The 24,890-nt window shown below is 53.1% G+C and overlaps 9 protein-coding genes across 9 annotated transcripts; 6 read left to right on the forward strand and 3 right to left on the reverse strand.

Annotated features, from left to right (window-relative positions):
- Positions 1 to 1,716: 1,716 nt before the first annotated feature.
- On the forward strand, positions 1,717 to 3,115 carry MAA_11223 (uncharacterized protein; the record flags this gene model as incomplete). Its single annotated transcript, XM_011413203.1, has 3 exons — positions 1,717 to 1,943; positions 2,049 to 2,869; positions 2,949 to 3,115. The coding sequence occupies 3 exons, from the start codon at positions 1,717 to 1,719 to the stop codon at positions 3,113 to 3,115; spliced, it is 1,215 nt and encodes a 404-aa protein (XP_011411505.1).
- A 1,086-nt stretch (positions 3,116 to 4,201) lies between these two features.
- MAA_04133 (cell wall protein) lies at positions 4,202 to 4,820 on the forward strand (the record flags this gene model as incomplete). Its single annotated transcript, XM_007822131.1, has 2 exons — positions 4,202 to 4,282; positions 4,389 to 4,820. The coding sequence occupies 2 exons, from the start codon at positions 4,202 to 4,204 to the stop codon at positions 4,818 to 4,820; spliced, it is 513 nt and encodes a 170-aa protein (XP_007820322.1).
- A 724-nt stretch (positions 4,821 to 5,544) lies between these two features.
- MAA_04132 (Ribulose-phosphate 3-epimerase) lies at positions 5,545 to 6,514 on the forward strand (the record flags this gene model as incomplete). The annotated part of the gene is made up of 4 exons (XM_007822130.1): positions 5,545 to 5,660; positions 5,717 to 5,843; positions 5,955 to 6,200; positions 6,248 to 6,514. The coding sequence occupies 4 exons, from the start codon at positions 5,545 to 5,547 to the stop codon at positions 6,512 to 6,514; spliced, it is 756 nt and encodes a 251-aa protein (XP_007820321.1).
- An 860-nt stretch (positions 6,515 to 7,374) lies between these two features.
- On the forward strand, positions 7,375 to 9,432 carry MAA_04131 (Oxoglutarate/iron-dependent oxygenase degradation domain protein; the record flags this gene model as incomplete). Its single annotated transcript, XM_007822129.1, has 2 exons — positions 7,375 to 7,438; positions 7,541 to 9,432. 2 exons carry the CDS (start codon positions 7,375 to 7,377, stop codon positions 9,430 to 9,432), a joined length of 1,956 nt encoding a protein of 651 aa, XP_007820320.1.
- A 348-nt stretch (positions 9,433 to 9,780) lies between these two features.
- On the reverse strand, positions 9,781 to 10,977 carry MAA_04130 (uncharacterized protein; the record flags this gene model as incomplete). The annotated part of the gene is made up of 1 exon (XM_007822128.1): positions 9,781 to 10,977. One exon carries the CDS (start codon positions 10,975 to 10,977, stop codon positions 9,781 to 9,783), a length of 1,197 nt encoding a protein of 398 aa, XP_007820319.1.
- Positions 10,978 to 12,644: 1,667 nt separating this feature from the next.
- MAA_04129 (uncharacterized protein) lies at positions 12,645 to 13,088 on the reverse strand (the record flags this gene model as incomplete). Its single annotated transcript, XM_007822127.1, has 1 exon — positions 12,645 to 13,088. One exon carries the CDS (start codon positions 13,086 to 13,088, stop codon positions 12,645 to 12,647), a length of 444 nt encoding a protein of 147 aa, XP_007820318.1.
- A 195-nt stretch (positions 13,089 to 13,283) lies between these two features.
- MAA_04128 (UBA-like protein) lies at positions 13,284 to 16,349 on the forward strand (the record flags this gene model as incomplete). The annotated part of the gene is made up of 3 exons (XM_007822126.1): positions 13,284 to 13,584; positions 13,831 to 14,973; positions 15,037 to 16,349. The coding sequence occupies 3 exons, from the start codon at positions 13,284 to 13,286 to the stop codon at positions 16,347 to 16,349; spliced, it is 2,757 nt and encodes a 918-aa protein (XP_007820317.1).
- A 1,848-nt stretch (positions 16,350 to 18,197) lies between these two features.
- Positions 18,198 to 20,237, forward strand: MAA_04127 (drug resistance protein; the record flags this gene model as incomplete). The annotated part of the gene is made up of 4 exons (XM_007822125.2): positions 18,198 to 18,437; positions 18,586 to 18,849; positions 18,910 to 19,000; positions 19,054 to 20,237. 4 exons carry the CDS (start codon positions 18,198 to 18,200, stop codon positions 20,235 to 20,237), a joined length of 1,779 nt encoding a protein of 592 aa, XP_007820316.2.
- Positions 20,238 to 20,458: 221 nt separating this feature from the next.
- MAA_04126 (ATPase, P-type phosphorylation site) lies at positions 20,459 to 24,843 on the reverse strand (the record flags this gene model as incomplete). The annotated part of the gene is made up of 3 exons (XM_007822124.1): positions 20,459 to 20,912; positions 20,974 to 24,359; positions 24,448 to 24,843. 3 exons carry the CDS (start codon positions 24,841 to 24,843, stop codon positions 20,459 to 20,461), a joined length of 4,236 nt encoding a protein of 1,411 aa, XP_007820315.1.
- Positions 24,844 to 24,890: the final 47 nt, after the last annotated feature.

A 24,890-nucleotide genomic window follows, 5' to 3' on the forward strand; every position in this document is an offset into this window, starting at 1 on the left:
GGCCATGGCCTGCCTCTGGCATGGAAATATTCCGTACGCGACAAGACTTTGGCCAGCTTCTGTTGTTCCAAGTACAGTCCTATCGGCAGATATTTGCCATGCCGTCACGTTGACACGAAAATATGGCACGTTGCCGACTCACATTGTTGTGTGCATAATTATACTCTACACTTTTTACTGTCTGTTTGTGAATGTCTATTAGCAATGACGCACTGGTTGGACGAAACTCCCGCCACAAGCGGACGCTCTCAAAAGGCGTGGTTTGGGTATCCCAAAGTGTCTCACTTATGCCCCAGATGTAAAACATCTGTACAGAGCTCGCCCCGTGCATAGATCTGCATGGAAACATTTCTTACCCTTATCTGGCATTGATGAGCACACATGGTCACGTCAACGTATTGTACGGAGTACAGAGTACGTACAGCCATCATTTGTTCAAGACATTGTACGCAAAGTCCTTCCTGCGGGACCTGTTTAAAAAGAAATTATATCACGATCTCATCCCGGTCGTCAGATATTGGGCTGCATTCATTCTCGCCTGACAAGAAAGGGGGGAAACAGAGGTGCCAGCGCCCTGGGGCTGGAACAAGACAGCGGTGCAGTAGTATTCTCGTTCAGCAACGCACGTCAAGTGATACAGGTGAAGTCGTGCATGGTTGTTTGATCCGGTGATCATATAATGATGAAGTCCAACAATACCAGCACGCGGATCTGGTTAGTGCTGCCACTGGAGACTGGAGGTCGCGTCAACTTGGGCCTTCCTTGCAGCCACCAACGCGGGAAAGGCACAGCATATGTATGTATTGTCATAGCATCTGCCGTGGAATAGACTCAGCCTGTATCAAATCAACTCTCCCATTGGCTCCTCTTTGTCCCTGGCATTTGAATCCAATCCACACTTGTGTTGAGCATGTGCTGGGGTTTGGTTGCAGGAACAAGTGTAATAAGATATTACCCCTAAAACTGTGTCTAATTGGGGGACCATATTGCCATCTCGGGAACACGGGCACCACTTGTCCTAGGAGGTGAGCTTCATTTGTGATCAGGGGGTGGGTGATTCGAGGCTCAGGAGTCAGGATCCCTATGCCAGCCCAATACTGCATAACAGCTCGAAAAAGACATACCAATTAACTTTGAGAGCACTACCAACGGACGCGGCGACACGGAGGCCAAGTGGCTTCTCTCTCTTGGAAAAGGGATAGACGCCTCTTGACCGGCCCGCAACGGCTGAACCATGGTCAACACTCTGGAGCCAACATATTGTTCAGCTTGGGCTGCCGCCGGGGCGTATGACGATGGGCCGAATTATAGAATCCTCAGATTGAAGTGAGCGCTCAGTTCTGAAGTGTAGTAGTTACATTACCCGTGTTGTAGGGTAGCGAGATGGCCACCTCTCTGGTAAGTGGAGATTTTTCCCGCACCGTGTTGACGCACGGAGCTGGGGAGTTCATGCACAGTATCAAGAAACCCCACCCGAAGAAAGTCCGCATCGTCACGATATATCTACCACATGATAGAGGTATGAGAACGGACTGGACAAGTTTATAGGGCGAATTGAAGCCACCAAGAAGCGTGTTGGGGTACTAGATTCCCACTTCCTCTTCCCTGAGAGGCATTCGCAGTGGAACGATAGACACCTTGTACAATACATGTCGACTATATCTCCCCAGTCACCGCGGCTACAACGACAGAGAAAGCCACCAGAGACGATCCGCCATGAGCGACCTGAGGCGAGCATGGGCTAAATCAAAGCTCGGACTTGTACCGGAACCCTTTATGGAACTGGAGGAGGAGGAGGAGCTGAAGCAGGAAGACCAGGCGGGGGACCAGGTACCGGAGCTACCAGAACATACGGATGATGATTCCTCTTCGGCTTCGTCAATGTCATCGACTGGCACCATTATTCCCACACCGAGTCAACGACTATTCGCTCGTCCCCAGGGGTATGATTTATCCTTTTCATTCTTCGTCTTTTCTTTTTCCCTTTCCCCCCCGCTCTGTTTATTTTATATTTTCGCGCCAACCCTTGCCTTGCTGACCGAGACTAGTGTTGGTACTGGAAGGACTCTTGAACCAATACCCTGGACGACATACTTTGAGCGGCAGCTTTATATGCAATCCGGCGATACTCAAGGGGTAATTTTTCACGCCTATCTAACATCTCCGGCAGACAATGGCCCCCTGTTTGTCATGCATCATGGAGCCGGCTCGTCAGCTCTTTCGTTTGCCGTTGTGAGCTCCGAGATTCGGAAGCGGCTTCCTTCAGCCGGAATCCTCGCCATTGACTGCCGAGGTCATGGATCTACGATATCGCCAGATGGCACAGAGTTGGACCTCCGTCTTGCCACATTGTCTGCAGACCTGTTTTTTATGATTCACTCCACAAAGGAGCAAATGGGATGGCACCAGATGCCTTCGATTATGCTGGTTGGCCACTCTCTGGGAGGCGCGGTTGTGACAGACCTGGCCTTTACAGGCAAGTTGGGCACATCCCTACTCGGATATGCTGTTCTTGATGTGGTAGAAGGCTCAGCCATGGATGCCTTGCAGAGCATGCAGACTTATCTCTCTACTAGACCGAGTGGATTTGCAAGCATTGAGACGGCAATTGACTGGCACATACGGTCACGTACGATACGAAGCTCCGTGTCGGCCAGAACGTCGGTTCCTGCGCTTTTGAGACAAGAAGAGTCGGCGACAGCCTCTAGGCCATGGCGATGGAGAACTAACCTGGCCGCTACCCAGCCGTTCTGGGAAGACTGGTTTGTGGGATTGAGCAAGAAGTTCCTGGGCGCGAGGGGGGGGAAACTCTTATTGTTAGCGGGGACCGACCGCTTGGATACAGAATTGACGATTGGACAAATGCAAGGTAAGCACGCACGGAAGTAATCTCCTCCCTCTGGTTTCTGTATAGCGGCAAGTCAATACGTGCTAATCACAATGGATAGGCAAATATGCGCTGCAAGTATTCCCAGAAGCCGGCCACTTCATCCACGAGGACATGCCGGAAAAAACTGCCATCTCGTTAGCAGACTTTTACAGACGAAACGATAGGAGCGCACTTGTTTTGCCGCCCAAAGTATCTGATTTACTTAGACAGGGAAAGAAAGTGTGAGAAGAGCAGAGATGGTTTTGTTGAAGGGAATACAAGGGCGATGCGGAGGCTCGTATCAGCCCGAGAGCTTTACTGATAATACACAGCTGCAAGTGCAATAACGCCTTGTCGGCTGGATGAAACGTCTCTATTGGTGCAACTGGAGCCGGCGGGTGCGTCTCGGTGCAAGCACAGTCATCCGACAGTAGATAGTATAATACTACTTGCTTCGTTGTATGACGATATTATTTGCCGTTACTGGCATCTATTGGGCAGGACCCGTGCAGCCCTTCCCAGGTGCCGTTGCCGATTCGCATCAACGCGACATGACGTAATGACTGGCCAAAACAACCAGACGACTAATACGACAACCAGCCTCATTTACGGCCTTGGCGTTGAAACATGTGCACAATGTACTTGAGTACGGAGTACTCGACATGTATGTACATGGCATGATCAGTTGCATGGGCCACGCCACCTCCTGGCCGGTCATTTTGACCAAGTACCTACTTAAGTACTTAGGTAAAGTAGGTAGGTGTAATTAGGTGATGGGCTCAGCCCGTATGCATCTAAAACGAGACAGATGCTCTGCCGAGGTTGGTTTCTGGGGTAGCGGCCCATTCAGAGCCTCTCGTTGCTTGCTTGGCACTTGTTACAAGTAACTTTGGACATGGTTTGAATTAATTCGGTGCTAGTGCTCGAGGACCCTCCCCCTATGGTGGGTGGGCGGTGGGCGGTTGCTCCGTACACCAGACTCGACATCAATGTCAATGGCGCAGCCAAGTTCGTTGAAAAGCTACTTAAGAGACCCAAGTCTGCCTCTGCACCAGACCAGACTCTTTCATAGTCCCTACTCCCTCCCTACTTACTACTTAAGTAGGCACATAAAGTCTATTGGTGCAGGTGCATGTGGCTGCCAAGCAGGTCCGATCTCTCTCCCTCCTCGATCTGGCGCATCTCGTCTCCGTCACCTCGTCGCACTTTGGCCTCCCAAAACTTTTTGATTCTGCATCCCTTGCTTCCGCCAACATCCGGCCCCGTCGCCGCCATCTTGTTCAAACACCTAAGACTCTATCTCTAGCGTGCCCTCTAGTAATTATACCCACGATGCGACCCTCATTCGTCACCTTGGCAGTTGCTGTCAGCTTCGCAGCCGCACAGCAGCTCGGCGAAATCCCCTCATGCGCTGTACGACCACCTCTTGTACCCCCGACACAATCTCAAGCTATCTTGAACGTCCCCGGTCTGCTCAATTTGCTATTTGCTCCGGTTGCTAACGGCTCATTGGTTACAGCAATCATGCGTCTCGTCCTACGTCACCGGAACGAATATTGCAGGCTGCAAGCCGGCCGACATTGTATGCATCTGCAAAAACGAGGCGTTCATTCAGGGCATCTCGTGCTGCCTGGAAAAGGTCTGCGACCAGGCCGATATTGACAAGACCATCAAAGTGGCTACCGGCCTGTGTGCCGCCAGCGGCGTCGACACTCCCAAGCAGCTCGTCTGCTCGTCTGGCTCTGCCTCAGCCTCAGGTTCTGCCGCAACCCAGACCGGAAGCTCCAGCCCTACTGCCAGTGGCTCGCAACAGAATACGAGCGCCCCCTCTGGCAGTGCAACTGCTGCCACAACTGCTGCCACTTCGACTCACACTGGTGCTGCCGCTCCTGCTTTTGGCAACCCAGGCGGCCTTCTCGGTGCTGCTTTGGCCATCGTTGCCGCTCTCTAAGCAACAGATGGCCTATAGTTAACCTGGGTACCTAGGTAGATACCAAGTAAGTAGGTAGGACGCGAACTAGGCTGCTGACGGTGTACAAAATGTGCAGAACCAGTGGTGATTGTGACGGCGACGACGGCGGAAGCTCAACTTGTTTGTTTGTGTACGAGCGCCGATGTATATAATAATGCTTCCTGTACTCTGGCAACCCGACTTAACTTGTTCCTACTTATATATCGGCTTCCCAAACCGTGCTATTGTCTTCAACCTTGCATCACTGTGCTGCCCTTGCCAAATTCAATCCCATTGACTTCCCTTGGACTTGGCTTTTGCTTGCGACGGCGAAAAGCATGCCCAGAAGCCCTCCAAATTGGATTATTATAGAGCACGTCCCCTGAAAATAGGAGCCTGCCCCAAACTGCTTGCCCACAGCGGTGCAGCTGATTCAATGTTGCCTTTTGTACGCGCCTAGATTGCTGAAGTGGTATCGAGTACGGGGTACAGTACTCCGTAGAATCAGGGCCACCCCGTCTCTCGCCCGATCTCTCACCCGGACACCCCGCCATTGTACTGCCCGCTCTGCTGACCCCACTGGCATCAGGCACGACTAGAGACATGCTTCTTTTCTTTGGCATCCCGACTCTTCCACCCAATTCTTCCTTTTCGCCCTCCAATTCGTAGGGCCCGACCTCCTCTTCCTCCTCCTCTCCCCCCTCTCCCTTTAAAAAAAGACACCATGACCCCGCCGGCAATTATTGCGCCTTCAATTCTGTCTGCTGACTTTGCTCAGCTGGGCGAGGAATGCGCTCGTACTATGGAACAAGGTGCCGACTGGCTCCACGTCGATATCATGTTTGTTCATCCAATGTTACCCAACTGCCGTTTGCAATGTCTTAATGCAGCTCTAGGGATGGCCACTTTGTTCCGAACATTACATTTGGAGCTCCCGTCGTTGCCAAGATCAGAAAACATGTTGACAAGCCAACCGAGGGCCATGGCAGAGGCACCTTTGACTGCCACATGATGATTGCAGAGGTAAATACCTTGCCGGGGTGCGAAACGGGGCCGAGCGCCGGTCTGTGGAGGGCGCAGACTCCAATTACTGAAGTTGGGCCATGGCTGACGGATTTCCTGCTTGTCCTGTAGCCCAAGAAATGGGTCAAGGAGTTTAAAAACGCCGGTTGTGACCTGTATTGCTTCCACTATGAAGCGGCATTCTCGACGGCTGCCGAGAGCCCCGAGCAGACGTCGGACAAGAAGACCAGCCCCAAAGATCTCATTCGGTATATCCACGCCAACGGAATGCTTGCGGGCATTGCCATCAAGCCAGACACGTCTGTTGATGTGCTGTGGGATATCTTGGAGACTGCCGATCCCAAGGAGAAGCCCGACGTAAGCGCACATCTCCCTGGCGGCTGTTGTTTTTGCTGACTAGACAGATGGTTCTTGTCATGACGGTCTACCCTGGATTCGGCGGCCAGAAGTTCATGGCGAGCGAGCTCCCCAAGGTGCAGGCATTGCGGGCCAAGTACCCCGAGTTGAACATCGAGGTTGATGGTGGCTTGGGGCCAGGGACTATCGACCAGGCCGCCGATGCTGGGGCCAATGTCATTGTTGCTGGTAGTGCCGTGTTTGGCGCAAAGGACCCGTCTGAGGTTATTTCTTTACTGCGAAAATCGGTAGATTCGAGGGCTGGTAGACTATGAGTGTGCCGTGATGGGCTGCCATTGGTTGAAGTTATTTATATATATACACGAATAGACGATGGAACGATGCTTGGTATAAATAATAGAAAACGCAAACCGAGGGTCTACTGCTCATTTCGTTTCAGTAACGAGGATATGTATCATCTACTAGCCACGGCCAGGCACACAAGTCGCATTTTGAAAATCCAAGACCTGCGTGCAACACATCTTTGGCAGATGAAACCACATGAGCCAATGTCTCCCTGGCGCTAACATGCATTGCATTAGGCACTTCAATGTTGGTGCAGGTCACGGCAGCGGGCTTAGGGGGCAAGTACGTATTAATAGTAGCGGCGACTATTTACTAGCCAAAGGTCTGCCAAGCGTCTGTCGCCGCCAGGCGGTTGCGAAGTATCTAAGCGCCTCGACGAGATGCAATGAATGGCATAGTAAATACAATTGGCTGATGTCCTGAGTGTCGGTGGAAATGATTGCACGTCTGATGTCTGTGTGCTGACGATTGGCCTTCAATCGACTGTGCTTGCAGCGGAAAACGGCGCCAGGCTCGCCAAGCGCACCTTTTCATCCATCCATGAATTGATCCAGTCGGTGACGGTGTATTTCAACATTGACGTACTCCGTACATGTATGTAGTGGGACGCCGACAATGAGGTGGTGCCACGGCCCGGAAAAATTTCTGGGTTCTGACGGCGTTGGCCCACCTCGGCGGCTCAAAAGCTTCTGGAGAAAAGAAGCACTTCACACTCGCCTGTCCTTGCCTGGTTGTGAGCGTGTTTTTTTTTTTTTTTTTACCCTGCCATACCAAAGTTTACCTTGGTCTTTTTTTTTGTTCTTATACAATTGTTTCAGGCGTATTCGCAATGAAGAGAAAGGCAGAAGGCCAGGCCGGTGGCAAGCAAGCCAGCAGCAAAAAATCCAAACACTGTACGTTTTTGCGCTCCCCCGACACCACCACCACACCGCCACCGAGGCAACCTGTCGCAAGTACCGGACAAAGAACTGACCTCGTTATTCGGACTTGAACAGCTCTCTCGGCCGGGGAGGCACAGAAGCGGTTCCGAAGCGGCTTATTCGACAAGTCTGTGTTGGACTCGTACACTCGTGAATATGCCACCTCTTCACCCTACAAGCACGCCGTGATCCACGAGCTGGTCGACGACAAGCTGCTGCGCTCTGTGCGAGCGGAGGTCCGCGAAAACGTGCAATTCACTCTCAAGGAGACCGACATTTACAAGATTCACCAGTCTGGAGACTTGGCCAACTTGGATGGCCTTGACGACGAGTCGTTGGCCAAGCTGCCGTCTTTGCTGGCCCTCCGAGACGCGATTTACTCCGAGACGTTCAGAGACTATGTTTCCGGCATCACTGGCTGCGGTCCGCTGAGTGGAAGGAAGACTGACATGGCAATCAACGTGTACACACCGGGCTGCTTTCTCCTCTGCCACGATGATGTCATTGGCAGTCGCAGAGTCAGCTATATCTTGTACCTGACTGATCCCGACAAGCCGTGGCAGCCGGAATGGGGCGGTGCTCTGCGCCTGTTCCCCGTAGAGGAGATGACGAACAAAGACGGCCAGGTGGCCAAGACGCCGCTGCCCGACGTTGTCAAGGTGATCCCCCCGGCCTGGAACCAGCTCAGCTTCTTTGCTGTCCAGCCGGGGGAGAGCTTCCACGATGTGGAGGAGGTGTACCACGCCGCAACCAAGGAGCAGCTAGACGAGGACAGTGGGCGAGTTCGCATGGCCATCAGCGGCTGGTTCCATATCCCCCAGCTTGGAGAGGAGGGCTACATCGAGGGCGAGGAGGAAAAGAACGCCAAGAACAGCAGCTTGATGCAGCTCCAGGGCAACCCGGCGCAGTACGACGCCCCCCAAGCCAAGCCCGTCAAGATTGACAACCCCACGTCTAGCCAGGACGATTTTGAAGAGGACGATTTGGAGTTCCTGCTCAAGTACATTGCGCCGACATACCTGATGCCCCAGACGCTCGAGCAGGTCTCGGAGCACTTTGAGTACAACTCTAGCATCACGCTGTCAAACATCCTGTCCAAGAAGTTTGCCCAGCGATTAAAGGACTATATCCAAGAGCAGGAGAAGCAGACTCTCCCGCAGGACAGCAAAGCCATCGAAAAGTCCTCGCCCTGGAAGGTGTCCCGGCCCCCGCACAAGCACCGCTATCTGTACCAGCGGCCCAGCGAACCAGACCAGCTGCGCACATCCCAGGAGGAATCTCCCATCACCGAGCTCCTCGACATACTTCTGCCCAGCAGGCAATTCCGCCACTGGCTTCAAATCGCCACAAAGTGCACCGTCCAAAGCCACGACCTTGTTGCGCGCCGCTTCCGCCGCGGCGCCGATTACACCCTCGCCACAGGACATGAAGGCAAGGCCCGGCTCGAGCTCGGCCTGGGCATGACGCCAACGGACGGTTGGGGAGACGATGACAAACAGGAGAAGAAGAAGGAGCTCCAGGTCAAAGGCAAAGGTAAAGCCAAGGCCAAGGCCAAAGCCGAGCAAGAGCTACCGTCCAAACAGGATGGGGAGGACGACCAGGTCGGCGGCGTGGAAATCTACATGGCCGGCGACGAGGACGAGGACGAAGATGCCGCTGTATACAACACCTTCGGGGACGACGACAATATCCTCTTCTTCCAGCCTGCGTCATGGAATGAGTTGACTATTGTGCTGCGGGACAGTGGCGCCCTCAAGTTTGTCAAGTATGTGAGCAGGAAGGCCAAGGGCGATAGGTGGGATATCTCGGGCGTCTTTGAGATAGAAGACCTTGACGATGAAGATGAGAGGGAGGTTGAGGGGGAGGACGGCAATGGAGAGATTGCTGCTGGTCCTGCATTGGGCGAGTCAGATGATGAGGATGAGTTCCAAGGGTTTTCGTACTCGGAGGGAAGTGAGTCTGATTAAGAGAAACAGGGTGTTTATGAACATTATGTAAGAGCTAGATTGACCATGAATTTGGGTATATTGGAGCGTTTGAATACTCCAGATATCTGGCATATATTTTGCTAATATACGAGATTGTGCATTCCACCTTGAGCTCGCATTCAGCCGGACTGGCCTTTCCTTCTTCACAGCTTGGGCATGTGATGGACGCTGTGGATGCGGCATAGAAGCCGGGTATATGGTGAATACCCGGCATGCTACCGGCGCGCATGGATAGCATACGCGAAGTTGAGTAGCTTTTTAAAGCCCGTCTGGGGCTAGGAGAATGTCATGTTGGGAGAGTAAGAGTCATCCATGTCAAGTAGCCACTCAAGTTGGGCTCAACGAGTCAATCGATACACTCGCCAATTCCGACCGCAAAATCTCCGTCACGCTGTCTGCTTCTCGAATCCTCCCCGACTGTGTTAAATGATTGACTGTGTCGTGGCCCAGAAAGGCAATCCACGGTAGCATAGCCATGCCTTTGATGCTGCTCCATTTGATCTTGTCAGGGTTCAGCTTTGCCACTAACTTGCGGAACTTTTCCTTGTCGTTGAACAGACGCAGGGCTGGCGCGTGGTCTGGATGCGTGGGGTGATAGAGGTGGAGATGTGCCTTTTCAATCTCAAATCGTCGAGGGAGCAGCTCGGCCGTGGCCATGTGCGCGTCAAACAGTTTCTCTGACGCGGCCCCTCGGCTGTATGACTCGACGGTAGATAGCCAGGATACCGATCGCCAAGGGGAGACGAGGAGTCGAGGCAGGAGAGGGCTGTTGTGGTAAAGCTGTTCGGCATCCAATACGGTTGTGATAGCTGCGTCCAGGCTTCCGTGTTGTGGTTGACTCTTCGTGCGAGCAATCTGGACCAGTATGAATGCGGCGCGACTGATTCGTACATCCTTCTCCCAAGAGAGGCCAGTGTCGTTGACTATTCGGGTTATCCATTCCCACGCAACGCTTTCTAAACCTTCTGCAATGAGCAACGGCGTCAACGCTCGAATAAAAGGCTGGTCATCGAGGAACCTGAGATTCGCCTCAGCACCGGATGATTTGAGCCACCGAACAACTCGTAGTGCTGTTTGTGATGAAGAGACATCGTGGGGGGAGTTGGATGCGGAGAGTAATTGTCGCTTGGCCACCATGCATCCTGTAGCGGCTGTGAGTGTCATCATTCCTTTGGCCACGGCATGGTCGAATACATCCATGGGATCTCGCTTGGATACGGGCAACGTCTCGGCTGATGAGTGGGAGCTAACTTGCTTGCTGTAGCTAAAGAGTGGATTGGAGAGAATGGACTTTAGATGTCGGGTTGCGGCCGAATGTCGAATAAGTTGGTCAGGATCTGCGACTCTGGCCAAGGCCGCGGCGCGCTCGGAACCTATTCGGCCATATTCACGGTCAAGTTGCTGTCGAAAGGATGCCTTGAGGCCATCCAAAAGCTTTTGAGACTGCTGTTTCGATAACCCAGCAGGCTCGTGATAGCCAGCGAAGAGGTTCCGCAGCGCTTGGGTAGATTTTGTTGAGAGCATGGTAGAGGGTCGCAGAGGGAGCTAGCTCTGCCTATGGCGGACTCATGACAAAGATGCGCTGGCAATGATAACCTTGCCGTTGGACTACTGGAGGTGGTGACGTTTGCCTTGGATCAGCCCAGCCAAGACCTTCGACATCACGGTGGTCAACGTCAGAGTCTCGGAGCAGCATCACGTGATGAGATCGGAGATCTCATTGTCCGTCATTGTCCAAAGAGAATTGAAGGAGGGGAGCTAGTGTGGGGCGGGCAGTGTCTGTGCCTCGGAGCCAAGTTTTTGGCCTCAGGATAGAAAACAAAGCGAGCTACGGAATATCTGTACGGAGAGCGTCCCTGACATTGGTTCATCCTGCTGCAGGGACAGCCGAATGCTGACACGTACCAGGTCCAGGCTGGGTTGCTGAAGTGTGCGATCGGAGATGCAAAGCGACGAGTGAAGACTGAAGTTTCCGCACTCCGACGTAGGCGTGGCACTGCTCCATGAAAAAATGGCAAACCCGCACGTGTGATAGCGACGTCGTTTGCTCGATATGTACTTGTATCTAGTTGATAGACGTACGTAGAGAGTGCTGACCAGCGGTTCGGGATGGACGGCAACGTCCCGATATCTCGAGTCCGGTCAGATCTTGATTGTTTCGTCAGTTCCATGTGTCGGAGCTGCCGAGGTTGCTGATGTGGTCGACAAGACTGACAATGGCTGGCTGCGCAAAACGGCGCAGGAGCCCCAATCCAAGCCCAAAATAGTGACGAGATCGCCATGCAACTTACCAGGGCGGAGAAAAAAACACTTGACCACGTTCTATGCGCGGCTATGGAACAAAGGGCTTGGAAAAGTGATGGCGCGCGCTTCCATTGTCGGCAAAAGCACCCCCAGGTGAGCTCCGAAGACGAGCACCTTGCCGTGCTTGCGCAGAGACCCGGCCAGCGGAGAATACATGTTTATCAATCCCTTTTTCTTTCTCCCTGAAGTCGTCTTGCACACAGAAGGGGCGACACAAGGACAGGGATTCATCAAGAACTTGGGCAGCAAAAATAACCCAGTCGGCCTGGAAGCACCCCACTGATTGCACACGATTGGGAGGGAGCACAGATATCATTGCAACAGAATGTTGCTGGGAAACGCCATGGATGGGATAAGACCCAGCCAAGGCAGGGACGTAACCGTCCACGGTGCGGACACGGAGTGCAATGCAACGCTGATGACTGCCTGATGTGCTGGTGATGTTGAGGCGCAAACATACCCCAGACTTGCCTAAAGTACATCAATGGCATAACGTCTGGTACTTGGTGTCATTTACTTGCCACCACCAGCATTGGGCTGCACTATTGCGTATGATCCGCCGCTGGCATTGAACGTCATTTGGACATGATACTGTGCATACAAGTGCCTGTCAGGTCAAGTGTACGCGGCATCTCCTTTTGGCACTGGAAACATGCGCTCGACGGCTGAAGTGCTGCGTCAAGTGTCAGCACTGGTGCACCCCACTGTAGTTCTTCACTGTTGGTTCAATGTTGAGTGCTGGCTGGGCACTGGGCCGTTGCAACAGTAACGTCAACTGGCCGACGTCAAGCAAGGCCAGGCCCGCGCCGGGGCTGTTCGGTCAGTGACATGGACTGACCAGACCAGTTCAAACCATTTAAGCGGCGGACCAGACATGACTTAAGGCTTTAAGGCTTAACATTTGAAGGCTTGGGGCTTGAGGCTTGAGGCGCATACCCGACGTCGCCTGCCTGGCGCTGGTCCAATTGATGGCTTCCATGTTCATGGCCCAAAGGCCCACTAGACCAGGCCAGTTGCTCCACAGTGCTGGCAGCGCCAGAGACATGGACACAGAGCACTTGCGCGCACCTGCGCACTTGAGTTCGAATGGACCCGGACCACCAGACCGCCTGCACCACCCAGGCCCCGGCTGGTAGCTGCGCGTTGCCCTTCAATGGTCGCTGGGTTTGGTGTCCGGTCGGTTGGTGCTGGCGCCCATCAAAGTCAAAATCCTTCGTTGACCTGATCCATTTGGTCTTTGCTGCTTCCGGGGAAAACCTCGTGCCTCCCTTACCACTTGCACCATTCTCAAACTCCTCCTCCTCAACAACGCTCATCGCTTCGCAACACATTGCCGTGTCCTCATCCACGGGACTATCTCTTTATTTCGGAGTTGGCCCTCAGCCGCCTCTCCGTCCCACTTTGTCCTTTTTCTTTTAATTTTCCTTCTCTCTTTGCAGAGGGCCACCTGATTTGGCCACTGCGTCTCTCCAGACCTCTTCCACCTCAGACCCTTCGCCTCCCGCCACAAACCACAAACCATCTCCATGTCCGAAGTCGCATCAAGGTCGTCCGCCACGCGTGGCAGAGGCTCTGGCCGAGGCGGTAGAGGAGGTTTCGCCGGTCGAGGCGGCCGCTCCAGAACCAATGGCGACAAGTCAGACCACAAAGACGAAAACCTCGGTGCATTCGAAGACGAAGGCGAGTTCGCCGAGCTCCGCAAGAAGTATGGCGATAAAACATCTGTCATCCGCGAGATGTTCCCCGATTGGTCCGAGGCCGATGTTCTTTTTGCCCTCCAAGAGACAAATGGTGACGAGAACGAAGCTGTCGCACGCATTGCTGAAGGTGCGTAGTCCCCGTTTGCACCTGAATTTTTCACAGCTACCCAAAACCTGCTATCGCAATGCCCACGCCTCCCTGCAGTCAATTCAGGCATATCACGAAATCGAGCACATGCGTGTCGAGTGTGTCAAGCCTTTCCCATTGCCCTCTCACTCTTTTTTTCTAATTTTTTTTTGGCATTTGTTCGAGCCCTGTACATACATTATCGTGGTGCAGCCCCCAAGCTGACTCTATCTACTCCCTGCATAGGCAACATCTCCCAGTGGGGCGAGGTCTCAAAGCCAAAGAAGACTGCCCGCACAAAGGCGAAGGACACGACGACTGCCCCTGCCGGCGAGTCGACCACGTCGGCCTCCCGATCTGCCCGTGGCGGACGGGCCGTCTCTGAGGGCGGCCGTGGTCGAGGACGGGGTACTGATAGAGGTGCTCGTGGTGCCGCCGGCCGTGGCCGCTCATTCCAGCCCAGCACCAATGGCACGCGTAACAAGGAAAACCAGCAGCTCTCGGTCCCTACTGAGGAATCCTCTGCCTGGGATAATGCCAAATCGAAAGACGACAAGCCTGAGCTCAAGAGTACTGTTGCGGAGAAGTCTGCTCCCGTCGAAACTGCTAAGCCAGCAGCTCCCGCAGCCAAGACGTGGGCCAGCATGTTGCGCCAGTCAACCACTCCCAAACCCGCGCCTGTTGCTCCCAAGGAGGTTCTTGCCCCGAAGCCTGCTGATCTTGAAGCTCAGCTTGTATCCGAGCCCGCCCCAGCCGAACCCGAAGCCATTGAGCCCGTAGAAGAAGAGACTACCCCTGTGGCTCAAAGCGCTGTCCCCGTCCAGGCCCCCGTTACTACCTCTGAACCTGAAGCTGCTCTGCCCCCAACCAAAGACGAGCTTACCGAGACAAATCTTGAACAGGTTGTTGATGCCTCTAATCCACCTGCAACTGGCACAGCTGCTAGCACCGCTGCTGACTCTTGGGACCCGCGACAGAGCCCCGTTAGTGCTTCCGCTACACCCATCTCGGCTGCTCACCAGCAGCATCAGGCTCAGCGATCTGCTGCAAGCGGATATGCTGCGTCGGCGATCAAGGCAACTACTGAACGATCTTCTCGTGGCCCTAGCTTTCAACGACGAGTTTTGGACCAGGAAGAGGCTGTTCGTATGCCAGGCAACCGCGAGGTGGATCGAGCTGCTGTTAAGTTCGGGGCTTTCAGCCTGAATGACGGTGACGAGGACGTTGATGGCGAGCGTGAGGAACCAGAGACTCGTGCTCAGCCCCCGGCCGACTCTCCTGTCGCTCATCCTCGTGCCTCTCTCCCTCCTGTGTCTCAGCCTGTCGCCGTTCCAGAACCATTCTCTCAGAAGACTGCTGGCGCCGTACCCTCGGCCGTCACCGGAGCAGGTAAGTCTGGGCTTGCGCCAGTTTGTTGGATGACTGAAGCTAATGTAGCAAAACACTGTACAGTTCCCACAGCTCCCGCTGCTGCTCAGGCTTCTGCTGCTGCTGCGACTCAACAGTACGGCCGATTTGGTCCTCCCGACACCGCCACTGCTGCTGCTACACAAAAGCCTCTCGATCCGTTCAACGCCGCCCAGCCTACTCCCTCCTCCCAACCCCAGTTCGACAGCTTTGCCGCCCAGACTACACAGCCTCAAGTTCAGCAGCCTGGTGTAGCTTTTACCTCTGCCCCATCCGACTACTCCAACTACTACACTGCCAATCAGCAAGAACGAAACCCTTACAATGTTTACGGACAGCAGTACGGCGCTCAGCAAGCTGCCCATGGCCAGCATGACGGCGTTTCTCAACAGCGTCCATTTGCCGGCTACAATGTTGCCGATAACCTTAGCCAATACCCGCAGAGTGGCTCTCTGCACAATCAACCTCGATTTGGTGGTTCAAATGACAGCCAAAACAGCGGCCACTCAACTCCCAATCCCGCAGCTCAGGCTCAGCAGCAAGGTCAGCAGGCTCAGCAGGCTCAGCAAACCCAGCAAACCCAGCAGCCTCAGCAGGGGGCACCTGGCTCGCAGCCTCAGTCTCATGGCCAGTACCCTGGATACAATCATCCTTATTATAGCAACCCTTACTATCATCAGTACTACTCCGGCTACGGACAAGGCGGTTTTGGTCCTTATGGCGGCAAGGGCGGAATGTATGGCCAACCTTATGGAATGTCTCCCAATGCGCCATATGACCATGCTTCGTCTCCCAGCACATTTGGCGGCCCATCCTCACTTCATCGTGATAGTAGCCTTGGCTCTGGCCTCGGCGAGTACGGCCGCGCCGCATCTGGTCAGGCGGGTAGCCAGCCTGGTTTGGGTGGCAGCAGCTTTGGCGGTGCTCACGACAGCTTTGCTCGTGGCGCCTCCTCTTTCCAATCTCAGAACCAGTCCTTCAACAGCCAGAACCAGCCCCCGGCCTCGGGCTCCGCTGACGACTTGAAGCCTTTCGGTGATAGCAAAACGGCGGCCTCCGGTCCCTCTCCTTCTCTTGGCGGCGGACCTCGTCCCGGATCTGCTACCAACAATGCCCCGAGTGGCCAGAGCGGCCTCCCTCCTCCTCAGAATTCCCAGATGGGCGGAGCCTATGGCGGTTATCCCAGCCACCTGCAGGGACACAACCTTCATGGTAGTGCCTACGGAATGGGCGCGGGCGCGGGAGCCAGCCAACACGGCAACACTCCCTACGGCTCCTACGGACAGGGTTTCGGCAGCGGTGGATATTACGGAGGTGGCCAGCAGCAGCGTGGCGGCTGGGGCGGAAACTACCATTAGTGGGGTAGGAACCGTGATCGCGATGGAAAGCGGCGAGGTAGATACCGCCCAGAATATGGCGAGCGAATACGTGTAAGGGAACGTGAGGAACGCATGATGAGAGAGCTCGGCCTTGACTTACCGAACCCTTGAGATGGGTCGTCTTTGTGTGTTTTATATCGAAGCATGGGAGGGGAAAACATGATCACCAAGACACGTGCCGCAACGCACAGGTGTTTAATGGGAATTACCGGAAGAGAGGCAAAGGAAACAGCAATGGGCCGGATGGATTTGTGTTTTTTTGGCCCATGGCGTACGTGTACAATTGCAAAAGAAAACCTGTTTACTGCGTTTTTTCCCTTCTCCTCTTGTTTTTGTCGAGAATATCCTATAAGAAAAAAGAATCAGGGAGGGGAGCAGCACTGGCCAAGACAAAAAGGAAAACGATGGTGTGGAGTTTATTATTTTTCCTACACGAAATATCAAGCGCCGATAGTTCTTGGACGAGTTTGCGACTTTGCGAGGTCTTCTTTCCTTTTCCTGTCTCTCACCCTCCCACTCTTTTTTCCTTGATAATATTGTTACTGCTCTCACCTCAGGTAAAGGCATGAAAGGTTGACATTGGCTCACGAGGATTTTCTGGTAAAGGGGATGATGACCCAGGACAGATTGTATTTGACGACGGGAGGGAATGTGCGTTTTGAGGAGTTTTTGGTCGTCTCCAGGAGATGCAATGCGATGGGATGCGATAGGAGATAGTCAATCAGAAATATGCACATTGTCAATGGTCTTATTAGGCGGCGGATTTGGTTTGATATGAGATGTCGTATGGATGAAAGAACTGTAGAGGTAGGGCCTGCATCTACCTATAGGTAGGTACAGAGCCGATGCTCTCCATGTTGAGCTGGGCAAGGAGGCGGCTTTGTATCTGACTTGACCGTTGACGGCGTGAATGAATAGCCTGCTGCTATCTTCGTATACACGCGGATGGATCAGCACCCTCAGGAATACCCATTGATCCAAGATTGGCTTCCCAATGCCATTTTGTTGTAGCTCTAAGCATGGTTGATGTGCAAATCCCAATGGTGGTAAAAATAACTTCCGAAGGCGACGGCCGCCTTGCGCAACCTATCACGGCCGCTTCCGCACCACACCGGCATTTGGTCCGCGTTCCATATTAGGTACCTGCCCAGGTACTTTGGGTGCCTACTGGGCACTGGTACCTACAGAAGTACCTACGAGGTAGTAATTGTGCTACACTAACAGTACATTGGGTTATTCCCCGCAAAAGGCTAAATACCGGGCGGCGAACTAGAATCCGATTGGTGACACGGCCAAGAGAAGGAAGGTGCAGATTCAAGGGTTCAAGGATCAAGAGCTTCTCTTGACCACCTCGTCCATGGCAGACATGTTGGGTACTGCTGCATTGAAGTGCCGTGGCTTTTCTTCTCTCTTCTTTTTTTTTCGACATTAGGGCCAGTATTTCCCCGTCATGTCCACGAACGCGTACAGAGTACTCCGTAATGGGTGCTGGATTCTTGCTCCATTGTGAGAAATGTGCCATCTGGGCAGCATCGGGAATGGAATCGGCAACAAAACTCAAATTTGGGCCCACCGTCTGCATCCACAAACCACACGAACCTGCTTGAATACGCGCTGAATGGCGCTTCAGTTACTCCGTACGGATCTGATTGTAGTTGGTTATCGGTCCGTTGACAAGCACCGGGATCCACATGGACCAAGTTGTGCCCGTTTACCTGGCATCTTTTAAAAAGAAGCAGCTCCCCGGTTTGTATTGCTCTCGAGGTCCGGACGAAGGGTGTGTCTTGACGATGCCATGAGCCCTGTGAGGTGAAGACATATTTCACAATGGGCTCCGAGCCTCTGACTGCCGAAAGGGATACGACGTCGAGGTCGCAACAGGGACGGGCGGATTCCGACGGAAACCACAACACCAGGACCGTCTCGGTGCATACAAACCATGATGACTCGGATGCCAGCCTTGAGCGGAACGAGCCCGGCAGCCAAGATGAGAATGGTGACTTGCCCATGTCCAAGGCACGATGTATTGCGCTTGTGGCTACCGTCACTGGAGCCGCCTTTCTCAACGTAAGTCGGTCAAGTTAGTTTGGGTGGCTTCTCTTCGCCTGACGGAAATCACTCAATACTTTCATTCCCCTTCGTGACTCTGGATAATTGGCAAGGGGGAGCAAAATAATCTAGACAAAAGACTAACTGACAGAGACTCTTTTGCCAGGTTCTCAACATCCAAAGCGTCGTCATCATCCTCCCTACCATTGGACGACGCCTCGACATCCCCGAAAGTCGTCAGCAGTGGATCGTTTCTTCCTATTCCCTTGCCTTTGGGTGCTTCCTCTTGCTTTGGGGTCGCATTGCCGACATCTACGGCAAGCGGCTCATCTTCATCCTTGGTTCCCTGTGGGTGACGTGTGTTACGGCGGCGAATCCGTTTATGCCTAATGAGACTGCCTTTAATTTGTTCCGAGGGCTACAGGGACTGGTAGGTTTTGACATGCACAATCATGTGCAATGAGATGAATGCTGAAGGCTTATTCGATAGGGAGCGGCGGCGACGGTGCCCACGGCTATTGGGATATTGGGCGTCACGTTCCCGCCGGGGAAAGCAAAAAACTACGCCTTCAGCACGTACGGTGAGTTCAACTCGAGCCCAGACTCGGCCACCCGCTGACCTTATCTTGTCAAGGAGCTGGCGCCCCCCTGGGCAGTGTATGCGGCAATCTCCTCTCCGGCCTCATCGCCGAATACGCCAATTGGAGATGGGTGTTTGGCGCGCTCGCCATCCTCTCCGCCATCATAACAGTCGCTGGAATCTTGCTCATCCCGCCTCGCCCGCCTCCTCCCCCTCCCTCGGACACCAAACTAGACGTCAGCGTTTCCGAGAGCCAGCCCCCGGCGGTGGACTGGCTCGGCGCAGCGCTCATCACCACCGCGCTCCTAGCCCTCAACCTCTCACTCACAGAAGGCAATGTCGTTGGCTGGGCCACGCCCTGGGTGCCCGTGATCCTCGTCATGTCCATCCTCCTGATCGCGCTCTTCGCGCTCTGGCAAATCTGCCTCGAGCGCCGGCATGCCCGCGGCGTTTCTCGCGCGCCGCTCATCAAGATCTCCGTCTTCCGCAATAGGCGGTTCACCGCGGCCATGGTCATCATGGGCCTCTTTTTCGCCGCCTTCAACAACTATCTCATCTTCACTACCTATTTTTTCCAGGACTTCCAGGGACTATCGCCGCTGAACACCATGCTGCGGTATATCCCCACCGGTGTGACGGGCGTCCTGGTGGCTCTCATTGTAGCCCAGCTGCTAAGTCGCATACCGACACTGTTTATTCTTGTGTCTGGAACGCTGGCCACGTCGGTGGCGTGTCTGCTGTACGCTGTCCCGATCCCCCCGACCACGACGTACTGGGCGTACGGGTTTCCCGCCATGGTACTCGCCGTCGTGGGCGCCGATACCTCCTGGCCCTGTCTGACGCTGTTCACGTCCCAGGCTCTCCCACGAGAGGACCAGGCCATTGGTGGAGCGTTGATCAATGCCGTGGGACAGTTTGGCCGCTCCATAGGCCTGGCTGTTGGCACGGCTATTCAAACGGCTGCCATGGCCAAGGCGCGTGGCGTTGTCGTCAAGGAGGCAGGTCCTATTCGGCAGTGGGACGCGGATTCGCTTACGGGCTTGAGGGCCGCCAGCTGGGTGAATTTTGCGTTTGGAACGGCCTCCTTGTTGGTGGTTGTGACGGCGTTCAGGAGCATGGACATTATAGGCAAGTCGAGACCTGCTGCCACTTTGGTCAGGGATGAATCTGGCGGCGGGATCGTCTCGGCGGAAAATAACAGTAATGACCCCGAGAGGACTGTGGCGGAGAAGAAGTAGCATAGCTCGGCGAGCCAAGTGTTATAGATTTGCATGCGAATACAGCAAGCCATGATGACAAAATGATAAGTTCTCGTATCTCTATATGACAATTCTGTACGTACTTGTTCTACTCATGAGTGGTATCGTGTCTCAAAACTCGGGGGTATCATGCGTCTTTCTAAGCGCCAACAGGGGCCAAAAACAGAAAAAAAAAAAGCGAGGAAACAAAGCACCATATTCTATCCATCCATTCTAGCTTCGACATTGAACACATCCTCCGCTTCTATGTCTTCCATTGTCTCCTCGTCATTGGCCAATCTTCTCAGCCGTTCCCGGACCTTGGGGTCCTGTTCCATTTCCTGCCATACTTGGAGGTCCCATTCCTCCACGTTATCGTCCAATCGGTGCATTTTCCACGGGGGCCAGTGCCACACGCCTGCTACCAACATGTTACGCTTGATAGTCTTGCCGACAAGTTCCAGGAGGCCTAGAAACGCGAGAACAATAAAGACTGTCGCCCACCATACAGCATCGTCGCCGAATGCTCGTGTAAAAGTATGCCGAATTAGATACGGGCCTTCTGGACCTGGTGCATAAACGCCGTCTAAAAAGGACAGCCAGGCAAACCAACCCCATGTTGTGATGAAAAAGGAACACATGACGATGGTTGATTTGTAGTGGGTTTCGAAAATGCTATCAACGTGTTAGAAAAAGTCTGTTTTTGAAGAAACAAATGTGTGCAGACTTGACTTACAATAGCTTCCAGTTGATCCACAGCACTCCGACAGTAAATGCGAGAGTCCCGAGTGCGTATAGACCCTCGTCGCGGGCGGTAGGAGAAATCCAACCGTACCCTGCCCAGACGCCGTACCAGGCAATGACTCCTTCAACTGCAGCCAAAAACATCCAGCGTGCATATTTCCATGCATTCAGTCCCATGTTGCGTTGTCCATATACGTAAAGCTCCGGGACAGCAAGGAGTGTCTCGGCGCTCAGATCCTGTTCCCAGATACCCATGCAAATTGTGCATAGGCTTGTGAACAGGGTGTTGAATACTGTCAAGCTCGTGGCTTGGTAGAGCGATGTACCGGTGTATCCGTTGTATCTTTGATACTGAGCAGTTGGTAGGTAGAAGAACATTTCTTTCCAAAACGTGTAGAGAATAAATTTCGCTGTCCGAACATAGTTCCATCGACCATGAACCAGAAGTAGTCGTTGCAAATAACGAAATTGCGCAATGGCGTAGTCTGCAACACGTGCAGCTTGAAGTCCTTCTTTTCCAGATATTCCAATACCCACATGGCTTGCTTGGATCATAGCCAAATCATTAGCTCCATCGCCAATGGCCAAGGTCAAACCGCTATGCTTGTTGCTCTTGAACTTTCCCAAGGAGGATCGTACAGTTCTGACCAAAAGGGCCTTCTGGGCAGGAGATGCACGACAGCAAATCACCGAATCAACAAGCAGCATGATTGCGAAAAATTGTTTTGAAAGAGTGTTGGACTTTTCGACAGCTGCCAATGTTTGACCATCAATGACAACGACGCTGTGTATCGACCCGGTGTGCAGCTCCTCGGCCAGTGCCATGAGCTGAGCTTCCAACGGCTCTTTGGCGACGTCCAGAACGTACAGGTCGGATCCAGGGCGGCATATCCGGGCGGAATGTGCAATGTTGATGGCCGTCTCACGCTTGTCACCAGTCAGCATCCAGATTTTGATGTTGGCTCGTCGTAGTCTGTCAATAGTTTCGGGAACCCCTTGCTGGAGCTTGTCTTCAATCGCGGTTGCTCCGACAAGATCAAACGACTGTTCAATCACATCCCCTGCCGCCTCAATGAGGTCCTGCCGATTTACAAGACTGGTTGATGCGTCGTCGTAGCGCTTTTTCCAAGCCTTGTAGTCCTGATCGGATACAAACTTTTGGGCATAGAGCAATGTTCTCAAGCCTTCTGTTGCAAAATCGTCCAAGTGCTTAAAGCACTTGGTAAAAACCTCGGATTCGTCATATATGGTAGAGTCTTCAAGGAAACCGAGATGCTCTGGCACGGATTGCGGTTGGTGATGGTTCGATTGGCTTAGTAGCCTCGTTCTAGATACGTCCAAGGAGACCCCGCGCGGTGCGGACAACCCGCCATGTGGACGGTCATCGGAGAGTCTCCTGAGCTTGTGGACTTCAAACGACTCTCGTCTTTTCATGGAAGGTCGCTGTTGATCGATACTGCGGCCTCGGTGTAGACCGGCAGTTCGACGTACCGTTAGACTCGGCCTGCCGCCGAAACTATTTCGAGGTTCGTGCTGTTGGCTTCGACGGTACATCTCATGTTCAAGATCTGCACTTTTTCTCACTTCACTGGCCTTTTGCATAGCCAAAGAAGCTAATTTTAACCTAGGCAAAATCACCGAATCGGCACCTTTGCAGATAATCGATATCCGCCCATCTGGATACCGGACAACGATTGACATGCGTTTTCGTGCGCTGCTGAACTCGATCACATCCAAAATCTCGAATGTCATTTTTTCAGAGCCCCCGCTAGGCAGAGGGACTTGCAAGGTGACTGATTTGGCTGTACGACGGGTAACCTGATATCCCAACTCGTAGGCGGCCCGAACCAAAGCTAACTCATCCGGCGATGATGCTTGGAAATCAATTTTACCGTCCTGTACTTCAGGTAAGCAAGTGTGGCACAAGGCAACCGCCAACAGATACTCTTTAGCTTTCCTGGCAAACGCGGAGTGTGGTCGAATTCTGAGATAGTCAACGAGATCAGATGTATTGACGTCTGGTTGGATATGGTCTGGGCGACCCGTTGAACGCCATTGCGAGGACGACCGTCGGCCACCAAACGATGCCCTTGATGGAGACATTGGCGTCTCTAAGTCGTTTATTTGTTCCTCAAGAATGATAGGGCCGGATTTTTGAACTGAGCCTTTTCGGTCGGAGTAGCTGATCTCTCCGGAATGTGCAGGTGGTTTCTCGATCTCCTCATCATCGGTCAGGTCCTCATGCAACCAAACGGTGCCTGCAACACTCAATTTGCGGAATTTCATTATGTTGTCCGTCAAGGTTCCAGTTTTGTCAGAAAATATGTAGCCAACTTGACCCAAATTCTCCAAGATGGTGTTGGTGTTGCACCGAGCGGGAGTATCAGACTCTTCATGGTACATTTCGATGTCGGAATTCAGTAGCAATAGCTGGCCAATCTTGACAATCTCCAAGCTAATGTAGAGAGCCAGAGGAACAACGTTGTTAAACATAATAATGAATGCGATGATGATTTGGTAAAAGGGGACCGTGGCCATATCCAAATACCAAGCATGCTGCTCATAATCGCTTTTCCATTTGACATAGCCCATTGATACGCCAACGGAAAGAATAACAACATAAGTGGCAAGGGTTATAACAACCATGTTGACGACTTTTTCAAGTGCCGGCTTTTTTGCTCTCGGGTGCTGATTTGAGTTCATGCGCACCTTGCATTCCTCTCCAGTGTTGATGACAATCCCGGTAGCAGACGTAGTATTTCTCATGACGCTCCCTCTGTAGATGACATCATTCAGCGTCAATGGCACAGCTTTCCCATTCACCGTGACTCTACCATCGAAATTGAAGAGTTCAGGATTCGGGTCTTCGACAACAAACTCAGCTTGGGAGTTTGCGATTCCTTGAATCGTGCCACAACCCTCAAGGGCATGACAAACCTGCTTGGTTTTGAGATTAGTCTCACCATCGAGAGCCATCGTGTCGATATACGTCAGACTGTTTTCTCCATCACTGTGTAGTAAGACCAGATCGGCTGGGATGGGTTCATCGCGAGAGAGCCTCACGATGTCCCCAACCTTGATGTTGCTCCACCTAGTCGGTACCCAGCGAATACCCTGAAACTCGTCGGCGGGTCCAGGCCTAGGTTGCGCTGTAGTTTTAATACGGAAAGGGTTCAGACGATGGAGTAGATTCGGTGGCTTGAGTTTCCCCGTGTAGTGGTCTTCTCGACCAAGGACTGTCGCAAAGTTGGCATTTTCCACCTTGTCCAATCGATGTCTCCTAAAATCGTCATATCCCTCCTTGGCGACTGTCAAGAGAATAAAGAAAAGCAAAGGCAAGATTGTTGTATACGACCCAGTCGTCGACAATCCGGGAATCTGTGGTCGAAACAAGGTTAGCGGGACAAAGGCCGAAGGCTCAACGGCGAAGCAGAGGGAGGGACACGACTGGTGTCAAGATGCTCACCATTTGCGGCACGCCAACACACAAAAAGTAAAAGTTTCCGACGCGAGTGAATTGAAAAAACAGCTGCTTCGGGATGAAATCCCACACCGTGTATCGTGAGGTCCGAACATTGTTGGAGATGTATGCGTGGCCTCGTCTGGTGTCGATCAAGGGCTCGCTGTGCTCAACGGCAAGTGGGATGTGCCTTCCGTCTTTGGATGCAGACAAATGCTTGCGCCGGAGGATTAATTCGACCACAGTGGACTGATAGAACTTGCTGGCGGCATCACGGAGCTTGCTCTCCAGCTGCTGTATTGAAGGGGCTCGAATGGCCGGTGTTTTATGTCGTCGCAATTTGGATTCGTGGGTATTTTGGACCGGGCGCTTTTCCGTTGTGCTGTACTCACTCTCGGCCATGATGCGATTGGAAGCGAATCAAGGAGAGCCGGACACTTCCCGCTGCC

This window comes from Metarhizium robertsii (assembly GCF_000187425.2).
Source record: "Metarhizium robertsii ARSEF 23 chromosome Unknown MAA_Scf_5, whole genome shotgun sequence".
NCBI lineage: Eukaryota > Fungi > Ascomycota > Sordariomycetes > Hypocreales > Clavicipitaceae > Metarhizium > Metarhizium robertsii.